Source organism: Bombina bombina, chromosome 5, assembly GCF_027579735.1.
Source record: "Bombina bombina isolate aBomBom1 chromosome 5, aBomBom1.pri, whole genome shotgun sequence".
NCBI lineage: Eukaryota > Metazoa > Chordata > Amphibia > Anura > Bombinatoridae > Bombina > Bombina bombina.
Window position 1 is genome coordinate 137925633 of NC_069503.1, and position 15872 is coordinate 137941504.

At 38.6% G+C, this 15872-nt stretch overlaps 1 protein-coding gene across 1 annotated transcript in view; it reads left to right on the forward strand.

The window, feature by feature from the left end:
• The window catches only part of LOC128660096 (tubulin delta chain-like), a 96503-nt gene extending 90479 nt beyond the window's left edge, over positions 1-6024 (forward strand). The window contains exons 10-11 of the mRNA XM_053713723.1: positions 3258-3399; positions 5427-6024. Coding sequence (XP_053569698.1) covers positions 3258-3399; positions 5427-5659 — 375 coding nt within the window. The 3' untranslated portion in view covers positions 5660-6024. The remainder of the gene's footprint in view (positions 1-3257; positions 3400-5426) is intronic.
• The last annotated feature ends 9848 nt before the right edge of the window (positions 6025-15872 follow it).

The following is a 15872-nucleotide window of genomic DNA, read 5'->3' on the forward strand; positions in this document are numbered from 1 at the left end:
GGGTTTTGGTATTTCCTTATTTGGAAGATATCTTGGTACTTGCTCAGTCTTCTCATTTTCGAAGAATCTCATACGAATCGACTTGTGTTGTTTCTTCAAGTTCATGGTTGGAGGATCAATTTACCAATCAGTTCATTGATTCCTCAGACAAGGGTAACCTTTTTAGGTTTCTAGATAGATTCAGTGTCTATGACTCTGTCCTTGTCAGACAAGAGAAGTTTAACATTGATATCAGCTTGTCAAAACCTTCAGTCACAATCATTCCCTTTGGTAGCCTTATGCATGGAAATGTTAGGTCTTAGGACTGCCGCATCAGATGCGATCTCCTTTGCTCGTTTTCACATGCGACCTCTTCAGCTCTGTATGCTGAACCAATGGTGCAGGGATTACTCAAAGATATCTCAATTAATATCTTTAAACCGATTTTACGACACTCTCTGACATGGTGGACAGATCACCATCGTTTAGTTCAGGGGGCTTCTTTGTTCTTCCGACCTGGACTATAATCTCAACAGATGCAAGTCTTACAGGTTGGGGAGCTGTGTGAGGGTATCTGACGGCACAAGGGGTTTGGGAATCTCAGGAGGTGAGATTTCCGATCAATATTTTGGAACTCCGTGCAATTTTCAGAGCTCTTCAGTCTTGGCCTCTTCTGAAGAGAGAGTTGTTCATTTGTTTTCAGATAGACAATGTCACAACTGTGGCATACATCAATCATCAAGGAGGGACTCACAGTCCTCTGGCTATGAAAGAAGTATCTCGAATTTTGGTTTGGGCGGAATCCAGCTCCTGTCTAATCTCTGCGGTTCATATCCCAGGTATGGACAATTGGAAAGCGGATTATCTCAGTCGCCAAACGTTGCACTTGGGCGAATGGTCTCTTCACCCAGAGGTATTTCCTCAGATTGTTCAAATGTGGGAACTCCCAGAAATAGATCTGATGGCTTCTCATCTAAACAAGAAACTTCCCTGGTATCTGTCCGGATCCCGGGATCCTCGGGCGGAGGCAGTGGATGCATTTTTCACTTCCTTGGAAGTATCATCCTGCCTATATCTTTCTGCCTCTAGTTTTTCTTCCAAGAGTAATCTCCAAGATTCTGAAGGAATGCTCGTTTGTTCTGCTGGTAGCTCCGGCATGGCCTCACAGGTTTTGGTATGCGGATCTGGTCCGGATGGCCTCTTGCCATCCGTGGACTCTTCCGTTAAGACCAGACCTTCTGTCGCAAGGTCCTTTTTTCCATCAGGATCTGAAATCCTTAAATTTAAAGGTATGGAGATTGAACGCTTGATTCTGGGTCAAAGAGGTTTCTCTGACTCTGTGATTAATACTATGTTACAGGCGTGTAAATCTGTATCTAGAGAGATATATTATAGAGTCTGGAAGACTTATATTTCTTGGTGTCTTTCTCATCATTTTTTGGCATTCTTTTAGAATACCGAGAATTTTACAGTTTCTTCAGGATGGTTTAGATAAGGGTTTGTCCGCAAGTTCCTTGAAAGGTCAAATCTCTGCTCTTTCTGTTCTTTTTCATAGAAAGATTGCTATTCTTCCTGATATTCTTTGTTTTGTACAAGCTTTGGTTCGTATAAAACCTGTCATTAAGTCAATTTCTCCTCTTTGGAGTTTGAATTTGGTTCTGGGGGCTCTTCAAGTTCCTCCGTTTGAACCTATGCATTCATTGGACATTAAATTACTTTCTTGGAAAGTTTTGTTCCTTTTGGCAATCTCTTCTGTCAGAAGAGTTTCTGAATTATCTGCTCTTTCTTGTGAGTCTCCTTTTCTGATTTTTCATCAGGATAAGGCGGTCTTGCGAACTTCTTTTGATTTTTTACCTAAAGTTGTGAATTCCAACAACATTAGTAGAGAATTTGTGGTTCCTTCATTATGTCCTAATCCTAAGAATTCTAGGGAGAAATCGTTGCATTCTTTGGATGTTGTTAGAGCTTTGAGATATTATGTTGAAGCTACTAAGTCTTTCCGTAAGACTTCTAGTTTATTTGTTATCTTTTCCGGTTCTAGAAAAGGCCAGAAAGCTTCTGCCATTTCTTTGGCATCTTGGTTGAAATCTTTATTTCATCATGCTTATGTCGAGTCGGGTAAAACTCCGCCTCTAAGGATTACAGTTCATTCTACTAGTTCAGTTTCTACTTCCTGGGCGTTTAGGAATGAAGCTTCGATTGATCAGATTTGCAAAGCAGCAACTTGGTCCTCTTTGCATACTTTTTCTAAATTCTACCATTTTGATGTGTTTTCTTCTTCTGAAGCAGTTTTGGTAGAAAAGTTCTTCTGGCAGTGGTTTCAGTTTGAATCTTCTGCTTATGTTTTTCATTAAACTTTATTTTGGGTGTGGATTATTTTCAGCAGGAATTGGCTGTCTTTATTTTATCCCTCCCTCTCTAGTGACTCTTGTGTGGAAAGATCCACATCTTGGGTAGTCATTATCCCATACGTCACTAGCTCATGGACTCTTGCTAATTACATGAAAGAAAACATAATTTATGTAAGAACTTACCTGATAAATTCATTTCTTTCATATTAGCAAGAGTCCATGAGGCCCGCCCTTTTTTGTGGTGGTTATGATTTTTTTGTATAAAGCACAATTATTCCAATTCCTTATTTTATATGCTTTCGCACTTTTTTCTTATCACCCCACTTCTTGGCTATTCGTTAAACTGAATTGTGGGTGTGGTGAGGGGTGTATTTATAGGCATTTTAAGGTTTGGGAAACTTTGCCCCTCCTGGTAGGAATGTATATCCCATACGTCACTAGCTCATGGACTATTGCTAATATGAAAGAAATGAATTTATCAGGTAAGTTCTTACATAAATTATGTTTTTTTGTTTGTTTTTTAAAGAGACATATAAGTAAAAATTATAATTTTGTGATTCAGTTAGTGTACAATTTAAAAATTGTACTTAATTCTTATAGTATTCTTTGTTGAAGAGATATCTGGGTAGGCAATATGCACGTCTGGAGATCTATATGGCAGCAGTGTTTGCACAATATAGAACATTGTTAAAAGCGTTATTGTAAAACTTCTCTCATATAATCCTCCAGATGTGCATGATACCTACCTGCTTTTGAACAAAAGATACCAAGAGAACAAAGTACATTTGATTATAGACGTTAGTTTTTGTTTTTTATTAAATTGTACATTTCTATATGAATCATGAAATAAAGCAATTTGGTTTTGTGTCTCTTTAAATGCTATGCTATCATGGTACTGTATAATGATCCTTAACCAGCTGATCCCAGCACCACAGCCTGGCGGTCCTTGCAGCAGCTCGTAGCTCCCAAGATGATTCGATGTTCCTTGCCAGGGACTTATTGCTGATGAAACTCAAGCAGTCTTACCACTGTGTTCCCTGGAATCCTTTTCCCATTGACTACTGGACAGGTGAGTGCAATCTTTAGTTCTCTATAAAGAAGTTCTTTGTCTATACTTGACCTGGATGTACAAAGACGGCTGTTTACTGAACCAGTAATTCCCAACACTGTCCATTAATGGAAACCAAATGGTTACAATTTAAGAGTAATCTTTTGTGGATGTCTCTTAACATGGCTAAGCCAATGATTAACCACTGGCGCTCAAGCATATCCTCATATCCCCACCTCAGACATCACAGCAGTGGTTAGCATTACAAATCTTCATCTTGGTGTAGTAGTGACATTATCTTTCAAATGCCAATATCGGTTTTAATATTGTACAATGCCGTCAACAGAACACAAATATGTGCAATACAGTGCAGCGTAGCTACTATTGTTCTGAGATTTGATTACGTCTGCATGGTTAAATAAACTGCTGTAGAGGATTTTCTTTTAATAACTACCCCCTGCCCTACATGTTAAGCTGCTGCTCTTTATCATCCCTGCAAAAGGATGTTGGTGAATCAACAAAATAGAGTAATTGTTTATGATCTAATGCAATCAACTACACACTGTATTTCATATATTGGAAGTAGTGTCTCCAAAGATCCCCTATGTGATAAAGAGCGCATGCACCATGCACACAAATTACCCCTTGTATAAAAGAGGGGATTAACCTCTTTCAAATATGGGTCTCCTACTCCTCTATACAGCTGGTGTTTTCCACCCGAATTACAATCACACACTTATAAATGAGTGGCCCTGTCTATGTCCAACTGCCAGATGATTGTCATAACATTATAGCAATGTGAGGTCTGGTGACTTTAAAGAGGCCTTTCTCATAATATATTTCTAAGATGCCTAATTGAAACAAGGGGTTCTACCACTGAAACCAGGCTGGTAGCAAGCACACATTATCAAGATAAGTTACGTCACTCCCCTTGTGGAATCAGAATTTTCATTAGTTTAAATCTCATTCAGTATTTTTATGTTTAGATATTTTATTTCAATTACTTTTCTGCATACATTGAAAGAAGGTGCAAAGGCGCAAAATACATATTTTATATTCTTGTTTTAAATGGCTAATTTGTATTGAAAAACATGGTCATGTAATCCTAAGGTTTTTTAGGTAGGAGAATGTATATCAAATATGGATCCATAATATGTGTGTGTTAAATATGTAGGAAATGAGGTCTGTGCTGCTGTTAACCAACCACAGAAAAATCATTTGTTGTATGTCACATGGCGCACAAAAAAAGCATAGGGTTGTAAAATTACTTAGTAGGGAATATGTTGTTTTGATAATGTTTTATTGTGACATGAAATGAGTTAAACTCTCGATAGTTTGGGTCATTTTCATAAAGGCACATTCTGGGGATGTCAGTAGGAACCTGTCACTAGATTGGTCCTTTTTATCTTGTTCTCTTGTGGGAGGGTAAATTGTGTAGGTAAGAGGAACGTAGCATTGTAGTCCTCCCTGAGATGCTATAAATTGCCCTGTAGTTTTTTGTGATTCCTGTTTGTATTTATCGGCCATAGCCAAGGTCTCTTTAGTTCTTGTAGCTTTACACAATCATTGCCACTTTTAGTCCTTCTGCACATATTTATGTTAAAGGGACATAAAGCCCCACATTTTTCTTTCATGATTCAAATAGAACATACAATTTTAAACTAATTTCTGATTTATTTCTATTATCAAATTTTCTTCATGTTCTTGGTATGTTTTGCTGAAAAGCAGGGCTGTGAGCTCAGGAGCGTGCACGTGTCTGGAGCATTATATGGCAGGAGTTTTGCAAGCATGTTATCCATGTGCAAGAGCACTAGATGGCAGCATTATTTCCTGCAGCGTAGTGCTCCAGATACCGATAGAATACCATGGGGAAAAAGCAAATGACAGAATAGAAGTACATTTTTTAAATGGTTTGCTTTGGCTGAATTACAATAGAAAATGCTTGGGTTTCATATCCCTTTAGGAGAGTGATGATTGTATTTAGTTCCAGAAGTATTGTATTTTTTACCTACTGATTCTTCTCTATATAAATATATCTTTTCTTTCAGCCTCGGAAAACATTCTAGACCCTTCATGTCACAGTCACTCGCTGACAGTCTGTGCCAACCACTCCAATGCAGCAGACCTGATGAAGAGTGTAATACAAAGAGCTCAGGCCATGTATGAGGCTCGTGCCTACTTACACTGGTTCAACAAATATGGCTGTGAGGACGAGGACTTCCAGATGGCTTTTGACACCCTAAAATGTGTTGTGGAGGAGTACAGCCAGCTGGGGGAGTAAAGACTTTAGTTTGTTTTTACTTTAGAGTCACGAGTGCCTTAAATGGACAGTACAGCCAAAATTAAAGGGACGGTAAAGTCAAAATTAAACTTTCATGGTTCAGATAGGGCATGTAATTTTAAACAACTTTCCAATTTACTTTTATCATCAAATGAGTCAATTTCTCTTGGTATTCTTTGCTAAACCTAGGTAGGCTCATAGGCTGATTGCTAAGCCCTTGAAGGCCGCCTTTTATGTCGGTGCATTTTATTAACTTTTAAAGCTAGACAATGCTAGTTCATCTGTTTCATATAGATAACATTGTGCTCACTGCCATGGAGTTATTTAGGAGAGGACACTGGCTAAAATGCAAGTCTGTCAAAAGAACTGAAATAAGGGGGCAGTGTACAGAGGCTTAGATACAAGGTAATCACAGCGGTATAAAGCGTATTAATATATTAGTGTTGGTTATGCACTAACCTGACATGAAAATATGAATATTTCACATTCCAATGTTCTTCACATACAAGAATATGTTTTATTTATTCTTAAATAAATAAATATGTGTGTGTGTGTATATATATATATATATATATATATTATTTTGGTACAATTATTTATATATATATATATATTTATACAGGGAGTGCAGAATTATTAGGCAAGTTGTATTTTTGAGGATTAATTTTATTATTGAACAACAACCATGTTCTCAATGAACCCAAAAAACTCATTAATATCAAAGCTGAATAGTTTTGGAAGTAGTTTTTAGTTTGTTTTTAGTTATAGCTATTTTAGGGGGATATCTGTGTGTGCAGGTGACTATTACTGTGCATAATTATTAGGCAACTTAACAAAAAACAAATGTACTGTTTTCCCTCCTTGTAAATCTCACATTTGATGATGGACCACAGGTTCTCAAAGGGGTTCAGATCAGGTGAACAAGGAGGCCATGTCATTAGATTTTCTTCTTTTATACCCTTTCTTGCCAGCCACGCTGTGGAGTACTTGGACGCGTGTGATGGAGCATTGTCCTGCATGAAAATCATGTTTTTCTTGAAGGATGCAGACTTCTTCCTGTACCACTGCTTGAAGAAGGTGTCTTCCAGAAACTGGCAGTAGGACTGGGAGTTGAGCTTGACTCCATCCTCAACCCGAAAAGGCCCCACAAGCTCATCTTTGATGATACCAGCCCAAACCAGTACTCCACCTCCACCTTGCTGGCGTTTGAGTCGGACTGGAGCTCTCTGCCCTTTACCAATCCAGCCACGGGCCCATCCATCTGGCCCATCAAGACTCACTCTCATTTCATCAGTCCATAAAACCTTAGAAAAATCAGTCTTGAGATATTTCTTGGCCCAGTCTTGACGTTTCAGCTTGTGTGTCTTGTTCAGTGGTGGTCGTCTTTCAGCCTTTCTTACCTTGGCCATGTCTCTGAGTATTGCACACCTTGTGCTTTTGGGCACTCCAGTGATGTTGCAGCTCTGAAATATGGCCAAACTGGTGGCAAGTGGCATCTTGGCAGCTGCACGCTTGACTTTTCTCAGTTCATGGGCAGTTATTTTGCGCCTTGGTTTTTCCACACGCTTCTTGCGACCCTGTTGACTATTTTGAATGAAACGCTTGATTGTTCGATGATCACGCTTCAGAAGCTTTGCAATTTTAAGAGTGCTGCATCCCTCTGCAAGATATCTCACTATTTTTGACTTTTCTGAGCCTGTCAAGTCCTTCTTTTAACCCATTTTGCCAAAGGAAAGGAAGTTGCCTAATAATTATGCACACCTGATATAGGGTGTTGATGTCATTAGACCACACCCCTTCTCATTACAGAGATGCACATCACCTAATATGCTTAATTGATAGTAGGCTTTCGAGCCTATACAGCTTGGAGTAAGACAACATGCATAAAGAGGATGATGTGGTCAAAATACTCATTTGCCTAATAATTATGCACTCCCTGTACATACATGATTACATATAGGGGTATGTATGTATGTGTGTGTGTGTGTGTGTGTGTATATATATATATATATATATATATATATATATATATATATATGTGTGTTACGGGTAAAGTCAGAAATCTGGGTAATCGTAGGATTACCCGGGTAATCCTAGGATTACCCAGTGGCTTTGCGTAAAGCCCAAAATAAGATCATACTTTGGACTTTACCCGGGTAATCCTAGGATTACCCAAATGCTTCTGGATAAAGCTAATAAAATCATTAATTGTGCTTTACCCAGGTAATGCTAGGAAAACACACCAACAGTAAATTACACTTATTTATTTTGGATTACGCAAACACTTATGTTTCTTACAATGTTTTTGTTACAACAGGAAATTAAACACTTTAACAACAACAACATGAAACATTTTTATTCATGAAACATTTATATTTTTCAAAATTAAATATTTTTATTTTTCATATGTTTTCTACCATGTTTTTTTTTTTTTTTACAACAACAGGAAATTAAACATTTTCGTGTTGTTGTGTTCTTGTGTAGATCGGACTGTCTGTCGCACACGCATTCTGTCCAAGAAACTTTAAAAGCAGGTTGTGGGGGATCGGGACCCATGGTTAGGTTCCCAGAGGGGGTTGCGGCACCCGAGGCTCTGATTAGAACAGAACTCTCTGGAGCATATTTGCCCTCGACCGTTAATGCATGATCTGATTGGTCTGTGTCTCTGTGAGGTCACTGGATGCACAACCAATCAGATAAGATCACGTATTAACGGCTGAGGGTAGATTCACTCCAGATAGTTCTGTTCTAAACAGAGCCTCGTGCTCCGCAACCATCTCTGGGAACCTAACCATGGGTTTCACCCCCCCACAAGGTGCTTTTAAAGGTTCTCAGACAGAATGCATTTGCAACAGATAATAATTTGACAGACAAATGTCCGTTGGATAACAGTCCGGTCTGTCCGAGAACCTTTAAAACCACGTTGTGGGGGGTGGGACCCATGGTTAGGTTTCCAGAGGCATTTGCGGCGCCCAAGGCTCTGATTAGAAAATAACTCTGGAGTGTATCTGCCCTTGGCCATTAATGCATGAACTTATCTGATTGGTTGTGCATCCAGTGACCTCACAGAGACACGGACTAATCAAATCATGCATTAATGGACAAAGGCAGATACGTTCTAGAGAGTTCTGTTCCAATCAGAGCCTAGGGCGCCGCAACTGCCTCTGGGAACCTAACCAGTGTGTCCCCCCCACATCGTGCTATTAAAGTTTCTCAGACAGAATGCATGTGCGACACAGTACGATTTATCCAAGAACACAATAACGAAAAAATGTTTAATTTCCTGTTGTAAAAAAACATGGTAAAAAACATATGAAAAATCCACATATCAAAAATAAAAATGTTTTATGTTGTTGTTTTTGTTGTAAAAATGTTTCATTTCCTGTTGTTGTAAAAACATGGTACAAAACATATGAAAAATCCACATATGAAATATATAAATGTTTAATTACCTGTTGTTGTTGTAACAAAAACATTGTAAGAAACATAAGTGTTTGTGTAATCTAAAATAAAAATGTTTTATTTACTGTTGGTGTGTTTTCCTAGCATCTGGGTAAAGCACAATTAATGATTTTATTAGCTTTATCCAGAAGCATTTGGGTAATCCTAGTAAAGTCCAAAGTATGATCTTATTTTGGGCTTTACCTACAGCCACTGGGTAATCCTAGGATTACCCAATTTCTGACTTTACCCGTAACATACATACATACATACACACACATAGAATATATTTTAAATAAATAAATATATATGTTTTGTGCAGAACATTCTAATGTCAAATATTTACAGTAAAAATAAATATTGCATAAATATTTTCTTTCATGTAATTGGCAAGAGTCCATGAGCTAGTGACGTATGGGATATACAATCCTACCAGGAGGGGCAAAGTTTCCCAAATCTCAAAATGCCTATAAATACACCCCTCACCACACCCACAAATCAGTTTTACAAACTTTGCCTCCTATTGATGTGGTGAAGTAAGTTTGTGCTAAGATTTCTACGTTGATATGCGCTTCTCAGCTTTTTTGAAGCCCGATTCCTCTCAGAGTACAGTGAATCAGAGGGATGTGAAGGGAGTATCAGCTATTGAATGCGATGGTCCTCCTAACGGAGATTTATTTCATAGGTTCTCTGTTATCGGTCGTAGAGATTCATCTCCTACCTCCCTTTTCAGATCGACGATATACTCTCATATTCCATTACCTCTACTGATAACCGTTTCAGAACTTGTTTGGCTATCTGCTTTATGTGGATGGGTGTCTTTTGGTAAGTATGTTTCATTTACTTAAGACACTCTCAGCTATGGTTTGGCACTTTATATATAAAGTTCTAAATATACGTATGTACTGATATTTGCCATGATTCAGGTTTTCAGTATATTTCCTTTTTGCAGACTGTAGGTTTCATATCTGGGAAATGCATTTTAAGAAAAAAAAATTCTTACCTGGGGTTTAGTCTTCTTTCAAATTGACTCTTTTTCTAAATTGCGGTCTGTATTAGGCTCGCAAGAGCGCAGAATGTTAAAATTTATTGTGTCATTCTTGGCACAAGTTTTTTTTGACGCAAAAGTTACGTTCGTTGACGCAAATTCGTCATTTTTGGCGTCTTAGCGCAGAGTCCTTCACAAGGTTGCGTCATCTATGACGCTAGTCTTTCGTTTCCGGACGTTTTTTGCTCCAAAAAATATTTTTCTGTTTGTGGTGCGTCATACTTGGCGCCAAACATTTTCATTATTTAAGACCCCATTCCATTTGCCTCTGGCCTTTTTTCTATGTCAGAGGGCTATGCTGTTTCTTTGGCTGATGTTGCAGCTGCTTCAACTTTTTGGTTGGAAACTTTAGCGCAGCAAGTATCGGATCATAATGTGTCTAGCATTGTTAAATTAATTCAACATGCTAATAATTTCATTTGAGATGCCATTTTTGATATAATCAGAATTGATGTTAGACATATGTCTTTAGCTATTTTAGCTAGAAGAGCTTTATGGCTTAAATCATGGAATTTTCATATGACTTCTAAATCGACATTGCTATCTCTTTCTTTCCAAGGTAATAAATTATTTGGTTCTCAGTTGGATTCAATAATTTCAACTGTCACTGGGGGGAAGGGAGCTTTTTTGCCTCCGGATAAAAAGTCTAAGGGTAAATTTAAAGCTTCTAACCGTTTTCGTTCCTTTCGACTTAATAAAGAACAGAAATCTAATCCTTCCCCTAAGGAATCTGTTTCCAATTGGAAGCCTTCCTCAATCTGGAATAAATCCAAGCCATTTGAGAGATTTAAACCAGCCCCCAAGTCCACATGAGGGTGCGGCCCTCACTCCAGCTCAGCTGGTAGGGGGCAGAATAAAAATTTTCAAAGATGTTTGGTTCAATTCAGTCCAAAATCATTGGATTCAGAGCATTGTCTCTCAGGGGTACAGAATTGGTTTCCGAGTAAGACCGCCTGTGAGAAGATTTTTTTTCTTTCACGCATTGCAGTGAACCCAGAGAAAGCCCAGGCTTTCCTGAAGTGTGTTTCAGACCTGGAGTTATCAGGGGTAATCATGCCGGTTCCGTTTCAGAATCTAAAGATCTTGAATCGTTATGTAAGAGTACCAACATTCAAAATGGTGACTATAAGGATTATTCTGCCTTTTGTTCAGCAAGGGCATTATATGTCCACAATAGATTTACAGGATACATATCTTCATATTCCGATTCATCCAGATCACTATCAGTTCCTGAGATTCTCTTTTCAAGACAAACATTACCAGTTTGTTGCTCTTCCTTTTGGCCTAGCGACAGCTCCAAGAATCTTTTCTAAGGTTCTTGGTGCCCTACTCTCTGTAATCAGAGAGCGGGTATTGCAGTGTTTCCTTATTTGGACGATATCTTGGTTCTAGCTCAGTCTTTACGTTCTGCAGAATCTCACACGAATCAACTAGTGTTGTATCTTCAAAGACATGGTTGGAGGATCAATTTACCAAAGAGTTCGTTGATTCCTCAGTCAAGGGTAACCTTTTTAGGTTTCCAGATAGATTCAGTGTCCATGACTTTGTTTCTGACAGACAAGAGACGTTTAAAATTGGTTTCAGCCTGTCGGAACCTTCAGTCTCAGTCATTCCCTTCAGTAGCTATGTGCATGGACGTTTTAGGTCTCATGACTGCAGCATCGGACGCGATCCCCTTTGCTCGTTTTCATATGAGACCTCTCCAGCTTTGTATGCTGAATCAATGGTGCAGGGATTATACAAGGATATCACAATTAATATTCTTAAATCCCAATACTCGACTTTCTCTGACTTGGTGGTACATCACCATCGTATAATTCTAGGGGCCTCTTTTGTTTGTCCAACCTGGACTGTAATCACAACAGATGCAAGTCTTTCAGGTTGGGGAGCTGTTTGGGGATCTCTGACAGCACAAGGGGTTTGGAAATCTCAAGAGGCGAGATTACCAATCAATATTTTGGAACTCGTGCGATTCTCAGAGCTCTTCAGTTTTGTCCTCTATTGAAGAGAGAACTGTTCATTTGTTTCCAGACAGGCAATGTCACAAATGTGGCGTATGTCAATCATCAGGGTGGGACTCACAGTCCTCAGGCTATGAAAGAAGTATCCCGGATACTTGTTTGGGTGGAATCCAGCTCCAGTCTAATTTCTGCGGTCCATATCCCAGGTATAAACAATTGGGAAGCGGATTATCTCAGTCATCAAACTTTACATCCGGGAGAGTGGTCTCTTCACCCAGATGTGTTTTCTCAAATTGTTCAGATGTGGGTGCTTCCAGAAATAGATCTGATGGCATCTCATCTAAACAAGAAACTTCCCAGGTACCTGTCCAGGTCCAGGGATCCTCAGGCGGAAGCAGTGGATGCATTGACACTTCCTTGGGGTTATCAATCTGCTTATATTTTTCCGCCTCTAGTTCTTCTTCCAAGAGTGATCTCCAAAATCATCATGGAGCAATCGTTTGTGCTGCTGGTGGCTCCAGCATGGGCTCACAGGTTTTGGTATGCGGATCTTGTTCTGATGTCCAGTTGCCAACCTTGGCCACTTCCATTAAGGCCAGACCTTCTATCTCAAGGTCCGTTTTTCCATCAGGATCTCAAATCATTAAATTTGAAGGTATGGAAATTGAACGCCTAGTGCTTAGTCATAGAGGTTTCTCTGACTCAGTGATTAATACTATATTACAGGCTCGTAAATCTGTTTCTAGAAAGATTTATTATCGGGTTTGGAAGACTTACATTTCATGGTGTTCTCATAAATTTTCTTGGCATTCTTTTAGACTTCCTAGAATTTTACAGTTTCTTCAGGATGGTTTGGATAAAGGTTTGTCTGCAACTTCCTTGAAAGGACAAATCTCTGCTCTTTCTGTTTTATTCCACAGAAAAATTGCTAAACTCCCTGATATTCACTGTTTTGTACGCTTTGGTTCGTATCAAACCTGTCATTAAATCAATCTCTCCTCCTTGGAGTCTTAATTTGGTTTTAAAGGCTTTACAGGCTCCTCCGTTTGAGCCTACGCATTCTTTGGACATTAAATTGCTTTCTTGGAAAGTGTTGTTCCTTTTGGCCATCTCTTCTGCTCGAAGAGTTTCTGAATTATCTGCTCTTTCTTGTGAATCTCCTTTTCTGATTTTTCATCAGGATAAGGCAGTTTTGCGGACTTCATTTAAATTCTTACCTAAAGATGTGAATTCTAACAACATTAGTAGAGAAATTGTTGTCCCTTCTTTGTGTCCTAATCCTAAGAATTCTTTGGAGAGATCTTTACATTCTTTGGATGTGGTGAGAGCTCTGAAATATTATGTTGAAGCTACTAAAGTTTTCAAGAAGACTTCTAGTCTATTTGTTATCTTTTCTGGTTCCAGGAAAGGTCAGAAGGCTTCTGCCGTTTCTTTGGCATCTTGGTTAAAGCTTTTGATTCATCAAGCTTATTTGGAGTCGGGTAAATCCCTGCCTCAGAGAATTACAGCTCATTCTACTAGGTCAGTTTCCACTTCCTGGGCTTTTAAGAATGAAGCTTCAGTTGATCAGATTTGCAAAGCAGCAACTTGGTCTTCTTTTGCATACATTTACTAAATTCTACCATTTTTATGTTTTTGCTTCTTCGGAAGCAGTTTTTGGTAGAAAAGTTCTTCAGGCAGCTGTTTCAGTTTGATTCTTCTGCTTATAAAGTTTTTTTCTTTTCAGTTATAAGATTTAACTTATGATTTGGGTTGTGGATTCATTTTTTTCAGCGGAATTGGCTGTCTTTATTTTTTATCTCTCCCTCTCTAGTGACTCTTGCGTGGAGTTCCACATCTTGGGTATTGCTATCCCATACGTCACTAGCTCATGGACTCTTGCCAATTACATGAAAGAAAACATAATTTATGTAAGAAATTACCTGATAAATTCATTTCTTTCATATTGGCAAAAGTCCATGGGGCCCACCCTTTTTATGGTGGTTATGATTTTTTTGTATAAAGCACAATTATTCCAATTCCTTTGTCAATGCTTTTTACTCCTTTCTTTATCATCCCACTTCTTGGCTATTCGTTAAACTGAATTGTGGGTGTGGTGAGGGGTGTATTTATAGGCATTTTGAGGTTTGGGAAACTTTGCCCCTCCTGGTAGGATTGTATATCCCATACGTCACTAGCTCATGGACTCTTGCCAATATGAAAGAAATTAATTTATCAGGTAAGTTCTTACATAAATTATGTTTTTTTTTTTTCATGTTTTCATCTACTTAACTGCAAAGGGCTCCAATGTGCGCGTGCGCACACACACACACACACACACACACATATATATATATATACTGTGTGTGTATATATATATATATATATATATATATATATGTCTTATGTGTGTATATATGTATTTGTATATATACGTCTGTTAATACATATATACACATATAAATAGATAGCATTCATCTAATTCAGGATGCCAGAATGTAAACAGTGGATCGCAATGTGTATAATTTTGTGACTCACTGTTTTCATTAGAAGAGGAGTTGTTTTGTTTATACTTTACCAGAGAGAATGCATTTATCCCCTAGGATATAATGAAACGTATTAGAAAAGAAACATATTGAAAATACTTCTCTTTATTCATTCTCGTACGATAAGCTCCAAACAAATCCTCTGGCAATGAAAACACTATTTACACTCTGGTGTCCTGATGAATGTGCTATGTAGTGTGTGAGTGTGGATATAGTTCAGGATGAGCGGACACCTTCCAATTTGTAGAACTGATCACTTACAATTTAAATTAAAAAACAAATCTGTTGCAAAGGGACCGACTGTGTGTGCCAGCTGGATAGTACATTTAAAGGTAATTGTTTTCCTTATTGAAGGTGGATTTATATACTCCTCACACACTTGTTTTACATAATTGTCTCCTTCATTAATGCTAAGATTTTTCTACCATTTTTTTATATGCCTAGCTGGTACATTATCCCCAACCTTGCTCCCTTGATGAATGCAGCTTAAATGGACAATCTACTCCAGAATTTGTGTTGTTTATAAAGATAGATAATCCCTTTATTACCCAATCCCCAGTTTCCTTCTTAATATAAGGAGAGTCCACGGCATCATTCCTTACTGTTGGGAAATACTAAACCTGGCCACCAGGAGGAGGCAAAGACACCCCAGCCAAAGGCTTAAAAACCTCTCCCACTTGCCTCATCCCCCAATCATTCTTTGGCTTTCGTCACAGGAGGATGGCAAAAAAGTGTCAGAGATTTCAGAGTAGTTCCTTAGAAAGGGTATCTGCCTTTCGATATGGGACTCACTGAGAGCATTGACGAAAGTTAGAGTCTGGAGATGCAGGGAGAGTCTTTCTCACGAACCCATCCAGATTGCCTGCTAACAGCTCCTAAGCAATCGGTGTTGACGAGTTTCACTGTCTGCTTGTTTTTTTTACTCAAGTTCATGTCAAGAGCGATGCTACAAGACTGCCACACTTGAGAGGCTGTGTTTCTGTTCCACAGCAAGGATTCTGGTAAGATTGTTTCAATTTTTTAACTATGTTGAAAATGCTAGAAGACAGGGTCACAGTGTGGCTCCTTTTATCTTAATAGAATCATGGGTTAATATCTCCTGAGGGGGATTATTGAACAGTGGGGATTAATCAAATGTGATGCTTTGATTTTATGCTGCTTTATGTGTGAGATTTTATTGGGCTCCTAGGCTGTTTATGTGGCTGGAATGCACAGGTTTTTACTTTCACTTTGAGTGC